The sequence below is a fragment of the Archocentrus centrarchus genome, chromosome 20, assembly GCF_007364275.1.
Source record: "Archocentrus centrarchus isolate MPI-CPG fArcCen1 chromosome 20, fArcCen1, whole genome shotgun sequence".
In the NCBI taxonomy this organism is placed as follows: domain Eukaryota; kingdom Metazoa; phylum Chordata; class Actinopteri; order Cichliformes; family Cichlidae; genus Archocentrus; species Archocentrus centrarchus.
Window position 1 is genome coordinate 23,471,165 of NC_044365.1, and position 11,638 is coordinate 23,482,802.

The 11,638-nt window shown below is 43.2% G+C and overlaps 1 protein-coding gene across 1 annotated transcript; it reads left to right on the forward strand.

Moving 5' to 3' along the window:
• The first annotated feature begins 1,164 nt into the window (after positions 1–1,164).
• Positions 1,165–5,409, forward strand: LOC115799079 (leucine-rich repeat-containing protein 14). Its single transcript, XM_030756034.1, has 3 exons — positions 1,165–1,722; positions 1,798–2,634; positions 3,214–5,409. Exons 1-3 carry the CDS (start codon positions 1,445–1,447, stop codon positions 3,779–3,781), a joined length of 1,683 nt encoding a protein of 560 aa, XP_030611894.1. The 5' UTR covers positions 1,165–1,444; the 3' UTR covers positions 3,782–5,409.
• Positions 5,410–11,638: the final 6,229 nt, after the last annotated feature.

The following is an 11,638-nucleotide window of genomic DNA, read 5'->3' on the forward strand; positions in this document are numbered from 1 at the left end:
TATCTGCTGTAAAATTCTGTGCCAAAACAAAATATGTGGGCCCATCTGCTGTGGTGACCCCTTGTAAAAAAAAAAAAAAAAAACAAGGAGCAGCTAAAAGACTCGCTCTGTCTCCTGTACTGACAATGTTATGAGGGATGAAAAATGCTTGAAAATTTGACTTAAAAAAATACCAAACCAACCCTTTTGCACTTTGAGGGTCTGCAACTAAAATGATCATAAATTGTATTTGTGATACAAATATTTTTCCTCCTGTGTTTAGTAGGCTAAAATTTACAAGTCCCTGCTGACACCAACTGTTTTCAAAGCACAGTGTATTCCTGCTGAGCTGAAAGTTAGAGCTGAAGGACTAAATTTAGCAGCAATGATGGTGTTTTGTTAGTATCTCATAAGGAGCCTAACTAAAACTCAGCCCTATGCTTGAGTCAAAAGAGTTTCCTACTATGATCGCTTATGGACAGATACTAGAACTTTGAGTTAGGTTAAATGAATTCATTCCTAGTAAAACAAAACTAGTTCTTCAATATGCAAGGTAAATTTAACCGCATTATACCACATATAATACCATACAGTACGTGCTGCGACTTACAGTGTATTATGCCTGCAGTGGATTATTATTCTGCACTTAAATTTAGCAATAAGTAAATACTTGTGATAAAACCTAAATTACCATATTATCACAAGCATCCGGACTTTAAAGAAAAAAAAATGCCATGAAATGGGCCTGTTCAGAAGAAAGCAAACTGATAAATGCTGGATTTGCTGTCATTTTTCTACATCAAACACAGTCTTATTACAGTCTTGTAACACATCTGCGCTACATTATGTGCAATAGTGTTCTATGACAAATCGCAAACAAGCAAACCACACATACTAGCTCTTTCATTTCCTTTATTCATATTCAGTTTATTCTTAGATCATCACTTTTAGTTCAGGATTTTTTTTTTTTTGGTTTAAATTTTTCTCCAGTAAAATCACAACTTTAATCTGGGTTTTATTTATTTTTATTTGTTTGTTTGTTTGTTTTTACCTCAATTATCATTTATTTATTACTAACAATTTCCCCTCGTACGCCGTCGTATGACTCTGTGCTGACGTCGCGGTTGTGCGTGCTACGTCACAGGCGGGACGTCAGTCGGAACCGTGTTTGTAAACACTCCCCCTCCAGCAGCACTTTTAGCTAGCGTTACATCCAAGTGTTTAACGTGTCAGCTGCGGAGACCTTTCAGTCGTCGCTGCAAGTTTTTACCGTCAGTAATGATACCGGTGGCTATCAGGTGATGTTATAAAATCTTTTTTGAGGCTTTATTAGACGGCGTCAAATTGCTGTCATAAAACTAATCCTAGCGTTGGAGCTAAATAAGCTAGCTGAGTCTGAGATGCAACTCTGCTTCGCACCGCTTACCTCTTACGTCTCTGAAGCTTAAAGCTGCTCTGTGCTGAAATGGTGCTTTCCTTGGTGAGCCTTTGTGCCAGGGAGGTGGTTAGTGACCATAGCTCGTCGCCCTGCTGGCTAAAGTGGGTGCCCAGAGAGCTTTACAGAGCACTGCTGGAGGCCGCCTTCTCCAGCTGTAGACCGCTGGCTGTGGGTGAGCTGGTACAGCGGTGGCCTGAGCGCACTTTGCGGGTCGGAGGACGGAGGAAACCGGGGCAAACTGCGCCAAATCGACTCTGTATTCAGTCTATGTTGCTTGCTGTCGTTAGAGGACTGTCAGACCAAAGGTGAGTAGTAGTTTGGAGTATTATCTCTAATATCAGCCTTGTTTCAGGGAATGACATATAAAACTTGTCATCTAGGTGTTCGCTGCGAGTCTTGGACCTCTGTGGACTGCAAGGAGATGAAGGAGGGATGGGGGACCCGATGGGAGGCTGGTCTCTGACAGTAGCTCTCTGCACCATGGTCGTTCAGGCCAGAGCTGGGGCACAAAGGGCGCACAGGAAAGAAGGAGACCGGGAGAGAAAACGGATCTCAGCTCTGGAAAGAGAGAGTGACTTAAAAAGAGAGAGGGGGCAGAGGAAGAGGGAGGAGGGACTAAAGAGTGATCATTCAAGCAATGTCAGTGAGAGGATTGAGTCTTCAGGGCACATGGGTGAAGAGGAGGTGAGTAAAGGAGTAAGGAGAAAGATGGAGATGGAGAGGAAAAGAGAGAGGACAGTATCAGGTTTAGGGGGCAGTGAGAGGGAGGCTGAAGAAAAAGCGGTGGATAGTGATGTGTTGGTGCATGTGAGAGCTGACCTTTTTGTTAATGGACGCTCTTGGGAGCGTGTTCGTACAGCTCTGAGTACATCAGGACCCCTAAAGCTTCAGTGCAGATACCTGCGCGTGGAAGAGATTTCAGTGTCAAGTATCAGGACCCTGCTAGACCTGCTGCCTCGCAGGGGTCTTCTGGGTATCGACATTCGCTACAGCAGCCTTGGGGTGGCTGGTTTGGCTGAACTGCTGCCTCTGCTCTCCACGTTTCCTGCACTGAAATCTCTTCGCCTGCACTACTGTAATCTGGATTTTCGCAGAGACCATCCCGGCCAGTCAGAGGCATTGAGGGAGCTGTCACAGGGTCTGGCGCGCCTACAGGAACTGCGACGCCTTAGCCTCACTGCACTGCGCCTGCCTGGTCAGCTTCGTGTGCTGCTCAGGTATGGTCTGTTTACCTCCTTAGATTATTTTTAACTTTACCCCTTGACAAGCACATTTTTTCAATATGCTATTGGCATTTTTCAAGATTTCATGACTTTTTAAAAACTTAAGTTATTCAAGATCAGCATTTTAACCAATATTTATCATCTGCCCAGGTAATAGGTCATTATTTTAAAGCAAATTAGCCACCATCTTTAAAATGATGGCATTAAAGCTAGAACATAAACATCCGTCCATCCATCCATTCTTTTCCACTTATCCTGTTCAAGGTCATGGAGGGGCTGGAGCCTATCCCAGCTATCATAGGGCGAGAGGCAGGGTACACCCTGTACAGGTCGCCAGCCTGTCGCAGGGCCAACAGTGACAGATATTCTCCTCACACTCCAGGAAAATTGAGCACTGCTCTTAGAGTTCTTCTGCACTCACTGTAATAATGACTTGAGATGTTAGTGCTTCCTTCTCAAAACTGAAAGACGATCTGCCGCTGTGCTCATTTGATCAGTTTATAGAACATAAACAGTGAAACCTAAAATAATAAACATTATTTAAATGTTTTGTTCTTCATCCTATTGTTACAGCTCGCTTCCTCAACCTCTAGAGATACTGGAGCTGCCCTATTTGTGCCTGAGTCCAGCTGACCTTGCCTATCTGTCCTGCAGCCATCACGCTTCTGTGCTGCAGCAGCTGGATTTAAGTGAAAACCGTCTGGATGAAAACACACTGCCTTCCATTCGCCGCCTCCTCTCCCAGGCTTCAAGCAGCCTGCAGCACCTCTCTTTAAGTGGTTGTGGGCTGACTGATGGCCTGTTGGGGCTCTTGCTGCCCTCACTCGAGGGTTGCTCGGCCCTCAAGAGCTTAGCTCTGGCCTTAAACCCACTGTCCGTGGCTGGCCTCATGGACTTGGTGAGGATGGCTGTAAGAATGCCCTCCCTACGACAGCTGCTGTACCCCAACCCCCTCGAGGACTACCAGCCAGGCCTTCCTGAACTGCCCTCCAGTGCTCAGCTCCTAGACTGGCCTCTAGATGAAACCACAGACATCAACCTGACCAGCAGCCAGCTCAACAGGGTTCTGATAGACAGCGGGCGTTCTGACCTCTTCCTGACCTGTGACCTGCTCAACTATGATAAAGACTTGATAGACTAGAGCAGAGGTGCTTTTTAAGCACGTTCACCAACATACCATAGCAATGTACAGAAGCCTAACAATCAAATTGTCACCTGAGAAATCATTTATTCTTTTTCCAAAAAAAAAAAAAATGTTTAGCCTTTTCTCTGTCACTATTTGTCTTGTGAAAATTTTAATGCATTTAAGCTTTTTCAGTCAAAAACAGGCAAATAAAGGTAGCAAGACATTACTCAGTAATACACAGATATCCACAAAGGCCCAATAATCTTGGCCACTAATTTTTCTAATAGATTCTGGATATGAAAATGTTAAATGTCTAGGCAAGGGTCAACATTTTTGGTATCAGTAGATTTCTTCTTTCCATTTGTAGACTGAATGCTGTTGACCAAACACATTTGAGCAGTGTTTGGTTGTGTCCAGGTAAAGAGTCCATGTGGAGAGCAAAAAAGGGACTATTTTTTTTAAATGCATCCAAAGACAGTGTGCTGTTTGTCTGACAACTTAGCTTTTTGTTAAAGTTTTTAAAACACTTAGCTTCACTCATAATCAATGACCATCTGACTGAAATGTTAATCTTGGCTCAGGTATTTGCTGGTTACACCAGAAAATGAGATGTGGCCCCCTAAGTCAGCAGGTTAGCCAATGGTTTTCCAGATTCCTGGGCCACCAAATCAACAAGTGATTGCAACCCTACAGCAAAAGGTGACATGCATCAGTGGAAAGGTTGGTCTGACACTGCTGCAGATGAGATTTCTGTTTCTGAGGCGATAACCTCTGCTGAAAGGTGGTAGATGCTGTCATTCAATCAGAACATGCTGCATTACTTTAATAAATTTGCTTGTTGACTTTATAACTATAAGTACGACATAAGTCAGTACAAGATTTGTACTGATGATGATTAGCCTTTTAATAATCGGCCCTTCAACAGACTGGCGACCTGTCCACAGGGCACCCTGCCTCTCGCCCTATGACGGATGGAATAGGCTCCAGCCTCCCTGTGAGCCTGAATTGTATAAGTGGAAGAAAATGGATGGATAATCAGGTCACAGTTGGGATACATTAGAATACTTTGTGTAAACGGACAGTTCATTCGCATACAGTGATCAGCTGATACATGTGCATGATTGCATGCCAACAACCAAAACCACAAGTTAGTGATTTCCTCTGAGAATGAATGTAACTGCTTATTATATGGTTATATGATCATGTTTGTACCTTTTTTTTAAGTCACTAAGTAATGCTCTCTTGTGTCTCTGCAATTCTAAGTCACATATCTGCTGTACTGTGTTTTTTGAATGTTAGTTTTTACAGTCACCAGCATTAAGAAATAACTGTGCCGAATCAGCCTTATGTGTATTACAGAAATGGACGTATACGCTGAAAGTCACAGAATAAATCACCAAGGTTTTATTTAATTTTTGGAAATTGTTTCAAAACAGGGTGGGTTACTGAGCCTTATGGGATTGTTACAGGCCATTACAGACTGAAGGGCATCATCTGTAGTACTCTACCCAAGACTGCAGTTGAATGAAGTAGTGCCAAGTTGAGGCCTTCAGCCAGTCTTCTTCTGAATAGACGTGAAATGGGCCGAGAGTCACTCGAGGTAATGGCAAAGTGATGAAATTGGGGAAATGCATGAGGAAGGGACGGTGTCACACAGGAGGCAGAATTACACCTGAATAACAAGAGCAACATGAGAGCTATTTTCTGAATGTGAACCACTCCATTTAATCAGAAGTCATTGTTAAAGTTACGTAACATCTCACCTGGAGGCCTCCGTTTCCTGGCCATGCTGTATGTCTCTCCTAGACAAAGAACTGGTTGGAAACTACTACTAAAAACAGTGGATACAACATTTTAGCCTATAGTGAAGAAATGAAACTAATATGTGCATGACTTTCACATACCTGTTAAAAAGAGGCAAAAGCACTGCATATTTGCGACCAGCAGGTGCAGCGTTTGTGCGCTTAACATCCCCTTCTTTTTGCACAGACCACGTTGAATGCTGGGGGTGTCCACTTGGCAGTACTGCACAGATACAGATACCTGTTATGCTCCTGGTGGCATAGAAATTAAAGGAGGAAGGGAGTACTTACAGTAGCAGTCAGCAACAGTAAAGGACTTGAGGTCACAGTAACGGACCTCAGAACTGTTCTGATCTTTTGTCACACTGAAAAATACTTTAATGGATGGTGAGAGTGAACGGCCAATACGTCAGATCTAACGCAAGGACATAAAGATTTCAAATCAATAAGTCTTACTTTGTATTTCGAGATCCATACATCCAGCCAACACTGCTGTGGAGACTCTTCCAGATGTCACACTGATCCTCCAACTCTGAATCCCAAGTTACCAACTCAGGCCACAGCCACTGCTCAGCCTCCTCCACACCTAATTCTATCATTATGTGCATTACTGGCTGCCTATATTAAAAGCAGAGTATAAATCCAATCGTCAGTCCTTTCAAAAAGTGTTATCAAATACAAAAATATACATAGAAATATTTCTGTAAGCACAGTCTGCTCTACAGCTGACTGAAAAACAGTTAATCACAACCTCATAATCCTCTACTTATAAACTGTACAATCTGGATCTTACTGTACCATATGAGGCCTCACAAATGTTTGCACCCTATCACTGAGGCCTTTGTAAAGCTTGTCTGTGTTCTTCAAGAGTTCCTGGCTGTGCAGGGCCTTCATTGACACAAGGATCGAAGTCTTGAATGGGATGTTGCAGATTTGCAGATAGTTGAGCAGGTCTAAGGAGAAGTCCTCTGGAGACAGTGTGCTTGGGATTCTCTGCATTCTCTCAATGTGAAAACTTTATCACTACACGGCAGTGCATTTTGGATGCCTTTGCATTACACTACATTTTATCACGGTACAAATCACTTAACCATTACATCTTTACAAACTGCTTGAGGAACATTGGCAGTTCAGGCGAGGGTTCCCGCGGTGGAAGTGGTTTTGGGGTTCTGAATCGATCACGAAATGGAGTTGATCTTGATTTAGGTTGCTCAACTGGAGCAATTACCTCTGGCTGTAGGAACAAATAACAGTTAATACTCTGTCTTACGAGGCATAAGACAGAGTAGTAATGGAATTAAGACAATTTGTTCTCTTACCTCTTTGTCCTCAACTATGACGGGTTTCTGGGGTATGACTTTCTCTACTGGCCACACTTTCATGAATGTTGCTGGAGCCTTTTTCTCCAGCAGGTGGAGCATACTTAACAGACTGCATATACCATCAAACAAATTGTCCAACATTTCAAAAACTAATGCATCACAATCTTGGGAATGTTCTGCTGAGGTTCAGGGCTGCGGTCTATTTTTATCCTATGAAAGTGTTGGGGCCAGAAGTATTTTAGCTCAGGATGAAATGAAAAATCATCTTAATCTAAGGTGTCTTCTAATTTCACCTGCAAACAGAGTATTAGACCAACAATATGCATAATATTAAATGAAGGTTTTAGACAAATATTTAGTTTTTTTATTTGCATATCTAGAAATGAGTGTCCTACATTATCCTTTAACTCCTGGACATAAAGCATGTAACAGGAAAGCTTGAAGTTGATTTAAATGTAAAGGTTTGCATTTGTTTTCAAGTACTAGATAAGCAAGGAAAAAACCTAAATATTTAGTGGCAGGCCATATATTAGGTTCATGTAGCGCTGAAATGCCTCTATCCTGGTTTGCTCTGTGCTTGGAGGCTTCCCTTTTTTGCTTTTTACTGCACCTTGCAGAAGTGCTTCCGGGTCATTCTCTGAAGTCACTAAGCTGCGCTAAAACTGGTGAAAAGAAAACAGTTGAGGTACCGGAATGAAACTGTTAGACACAACATCTATTCAAATTCTACCATTTACCCACACCTGTTGCTGCATGTCTCCAGTCAGTAAACCACAGATGCTCACTGCTTCCTCATCCTTATCTCTGGATCTGCTAGGAGTCCTGTTTGTACCAACACTGCTCATAGCTAACAAGGTCACTGTTTTGCATTATCTTTAATATGAAGTTTGTTAATATACAGTTTGTTAAGTCTTACTTTCCATCCAGCCATCCATCCATTCGCTTCCGCTTATCCTGTTAAGGGTCGCGGGGGGGCTGGAGCCTATCCCAGCTGTCATAGGGCGAGAGGCAGGGTACACCCTGAACAGGTCGCCAGCCTGTCACAGGGCCAACACAGAAAGACGAACAACCTTTCACACTCACATTCATGCTCTCATTCACACCTATGGGCAATTTAGTGTAGCCAGTTAACCTAACCCCAGTAAGTGCATGTCTTTGGAATGTGGGAGGAAACCGGAGTACCCGGAGGAAACCCACGCAAGCACAGGGAGAACATGCAAACTCCACACAGAGAGAGGGAGAGGCCTGGGCCAAGGTGGAATCGAACCCAGGCCTTCCAGATGGTATTCTACCTGTGAGGCAGCAGTGCTAACCACTGCGCCACCGTGCTGCCCCAAGTCTTACTTTATTTGGCTAAATATTTCCTGACACTTAGGGATAAGCAAGTCAGGAAGATGGTCAGCACAAGTATAAAGGAGCTGTAAAATTTAAAGAAAATAAAAAATAGTTATTGTTTTTATTTTTAGGTTTAGGTATGAAAAAGTCCAAATTATACCCCATTATAGCCACAGCCACATGGGGAGCTGTCCAAGTGAATGTCTTACTGTTTGCTGGTAGTTGGGTGGCAGGAACTTAGTACAGCTCATCTTGTACAGGTTCCCTAGGAACACTTCTCCTCCAATCCCGCTGCATGCCAGGCACTCAGGCACCACATTCAACTGGAGCTTCCTGGAGCAGTCACAGCCACAGAAAGGTTGCAACATGTAGCCGTAACTGTCTGAAATACACCCAAAGGTTCAAACTGAAAAGCTGCTCCTCACATGTGTAATAATCACCAACCTGAGGAGGTGATTCTCTTCATTCCACATAGGCACTGTCTTATCCAGACTGCTGGAAACAAACACCCTCAGATGGGGAAGCACACACAGTCCTGCAAGAAACAAGCAAACATACACATACAGACATTTATTAGCAATAAAACCTGTGACCTGTTAAGTGGTCTGAATGTCCTTCCTTAGGCTGGTAATCTGTTTGGCTCTGAGTGAGCAGGTTGAAGCACTTTAAGGTATAGGAGCTGCTGTCCGGCCCTTGAAAGGTTAACACCAGCTGTGGCCCCAGTGCTGCCAGGTGGACCAGACGCTGGCTGTAGTGCAGGCTGAGTTGTTGAGTGAGACACTGCTTGATGTAGCTAGAGTACTGACAGGGACTAGAAAGAGAGAGCATATTTCTCCCATATTGGCTTCTCTTCATTGGCTCCCTGTTAAATCTAGAATAGAATTTAAAATCCTTCTCCACACATACAAGGTCTTGAATAATCAGGCCCCATCTTATCTCAAAGACCTCATGGTACCATATCACCCCAACAGAGCACTTCGCTCTCAGACTGCTGGCTTACTTGTGGTTCCTAGGATACTTAAGAGTAGAATGGGAGGCAGAACCTTCAGCTTTCAGGCCCCTCTTCTGTGGAACCAGCTCCCAGCTTGGATTCGGGAGACAGACACCCTCTCTACTTTTAAGATTAGGCTTAAAATTTTCCTCTTTGATCAAGCTTATAGTTAGGGCTGAATCAGGTGACCCTGAACCCTCCCTTAGTTATGCTGCTATAGGCCTAGGCTGCTGGGGGGTTCCCACAATAAGACTGTTTCTTTTCATTCACCTTATTTACTTTGTTTATACTCCACTCTGCATTTAATCATTAATTGTTATTAATCTCTGGCTCTCTTCCACAGCATGTCTTTTCTCTCCCCTCAGCCCAACTGGTTGCAGCAGATGGCTGCCCCTCCCTGAGCCTGGTTCTGCTGGAGGTTTCTTCCTGTTAAAAGGGAGTTTTTCCTTTCCACTGTCGCCAAGTGCTGCTCATAGGGGGTCATTTTTGACTGCTGGGTTTTCTCTGTATTATTGTAGGGTCTTTACCCACAATACAAAGCGCCTTGAGGCGACTGTTTGTTGTGATTTGGCGCTATATAAATAAAATTGAATTGAATGTAGGGGTTAACTCTCCACACCACCAATGTCAAGTCCTCACCTTGGAAACTGGGATAAACTCATCGAGTGATCACTGATAAGGATTAGAAATGGTGATAAAGTTGCATTTGGAAATACCTGAGGAGAGGCGGCAGCTGTTTTCAATGTCTACCTGCATTATGGTGACTCTCTGGCCATTGTGTGCTGGCATGCGATACAACACCTTTCCATTATTCATTTTCAGAACACTCACACAGCCTCCACTTTGACCAAGAAAGATCAGAAACCTGTCTCAGACGCAGAAATGCATTCAGATTTCTGGACATCCTGGAAATCCTTTAACACCATTCAATATTTTCTTTGAAGTGAACATGCTCACTTATTCTTTGGCTCATCAAGTGATACCTTGTCTCTGTGACTGCACCCTCGCTTTTCCTGTAAACTCCTCCACTGCTTTAAAGCTCTCTCTGTGTCTGCCACATAACTATATATTGCCAAGCAGTAAGCTGGGCCAGGGATCGTCAGAGTATCTGCATCATTTTCTATCAAGCATTCCATCTGCTTCCAGGGTCCCTGGCCTCTGCCTTTCCATTCCTCCATCAAAATGATTGGATTAGTTAGTGTGTTGGCTTGGAGCACTGTACCTCCTTCAGTCAAGGCCAAGAGAATCTCTTCGTGCAGGCAGTAGTCGGCACACAAAATCCTGTCCTTTGCCTTGAAAGAGGTCAACACTGCTCCTGTTGACACAAGAGTGATATTTCTGTCTCCCTTCAAGCAGAGGACTCGTGCAGGTTAAGCAGCAGTGAATTTTGATTTGTCTCAATGGAGCGCCTTCATCACTTCGGAGTTGACAGTGGAGGGAGTACAGTTTTCTCATGGTCCAGATGTCCACCCCCTGGTTTGAGAAAGAGATGAAGGTGTCTTCTTTTCTAGTGCCTGCTATCTACAGTGGAGGGCTTTTCTGATCAGTTGCATTACACTCTGCCACATCCCAGCAGCAGATGGTACAATCCAGTGAGGAAGATATCAGCATGCTTAGTTCAGAGCAGTAAAACAAGGAATTCACCACATTTCAAGACAAAGCAACAGACAAGAAAGCAGGAAATAAATCAAATGGATATCCAATCATAAAGAGGCAGAAACAGAAATATGGAGCAGTTCAGTCATAATATACCTTTTTGGCCTGAAAGACCCCACATTGCTCCCAGTCTAGACTCCACACTTTGATTGACAGCTCTTGGGAAGCAATGGTCAAACAGTCCAGCTGAAAGCAGTACACCTTTGCAGTGATGTCACTGTAAAAGACAACTTGTCAATAATTATGCTCAAAAATTCACATGTAAAGTCTAAAAGATGTGACCCTCCACCCTTTACACTCCTTCAAACCACTTTATTAGGTACACCTTAGCAATCTACTGCAAAATAACACAGCTGTTCCACAAAGTCAAACATGTTGAGTTTTTATTAACATTAGTGCAAATGTGTAAATCCACTTGTATGGTTATTACTGTATGTTTTGTCCTATGCTCTCTTTTTTTCTCTTCTCTTTCCCCTCATCCCCAACCAGTCATGGCAGATGGCTGCCCTTCCCTGAGCCTGGTTCTTGGCAGAGGCCTCTTCCTCTTAAAAGCAAGTGCTTGCTCATAGGGGGAAATTTAATTATTTTACCCCCCAAATAAAATTTTGCTATTCAAAAAAAAATCTGCAATATATTTCAATTCAGTGTCATATCTCTTTTTTTGTACAAAACCATCACTATGACTTCAATCACACAACTTAGTAAAACTAATATTTAAACTTTCATAACTCACTGAACTGAACATAACTCATTCATACACACCGTG

Excerpts from the sequence above, each read along its gene's own strand:
- LOC115799079 (XM_030756034.1), top strand. The coding sequence starts at position 1,445 with ATGGTGCTTTCCTTGGTGAGCCTTTGTGCCAGGGAGGTGGTTAGTGAC. Across the intron at positions 1,723-1,797 it reads AGAGGACTGTCAGACCAAAG|GTGTTCGCTGCGAGTCTTGG; the intron begins GTGAGTAGTAGT and ends CTTGTCATCTAG. Across the intron at positions 2,635-3,213 it reads CAGCTTCGTGTGCTGCTCAG|CTCGCTTCCTCAACCTCTAG; the intron begins GTATGGTCTGTT and ends CTATTGTTACAG.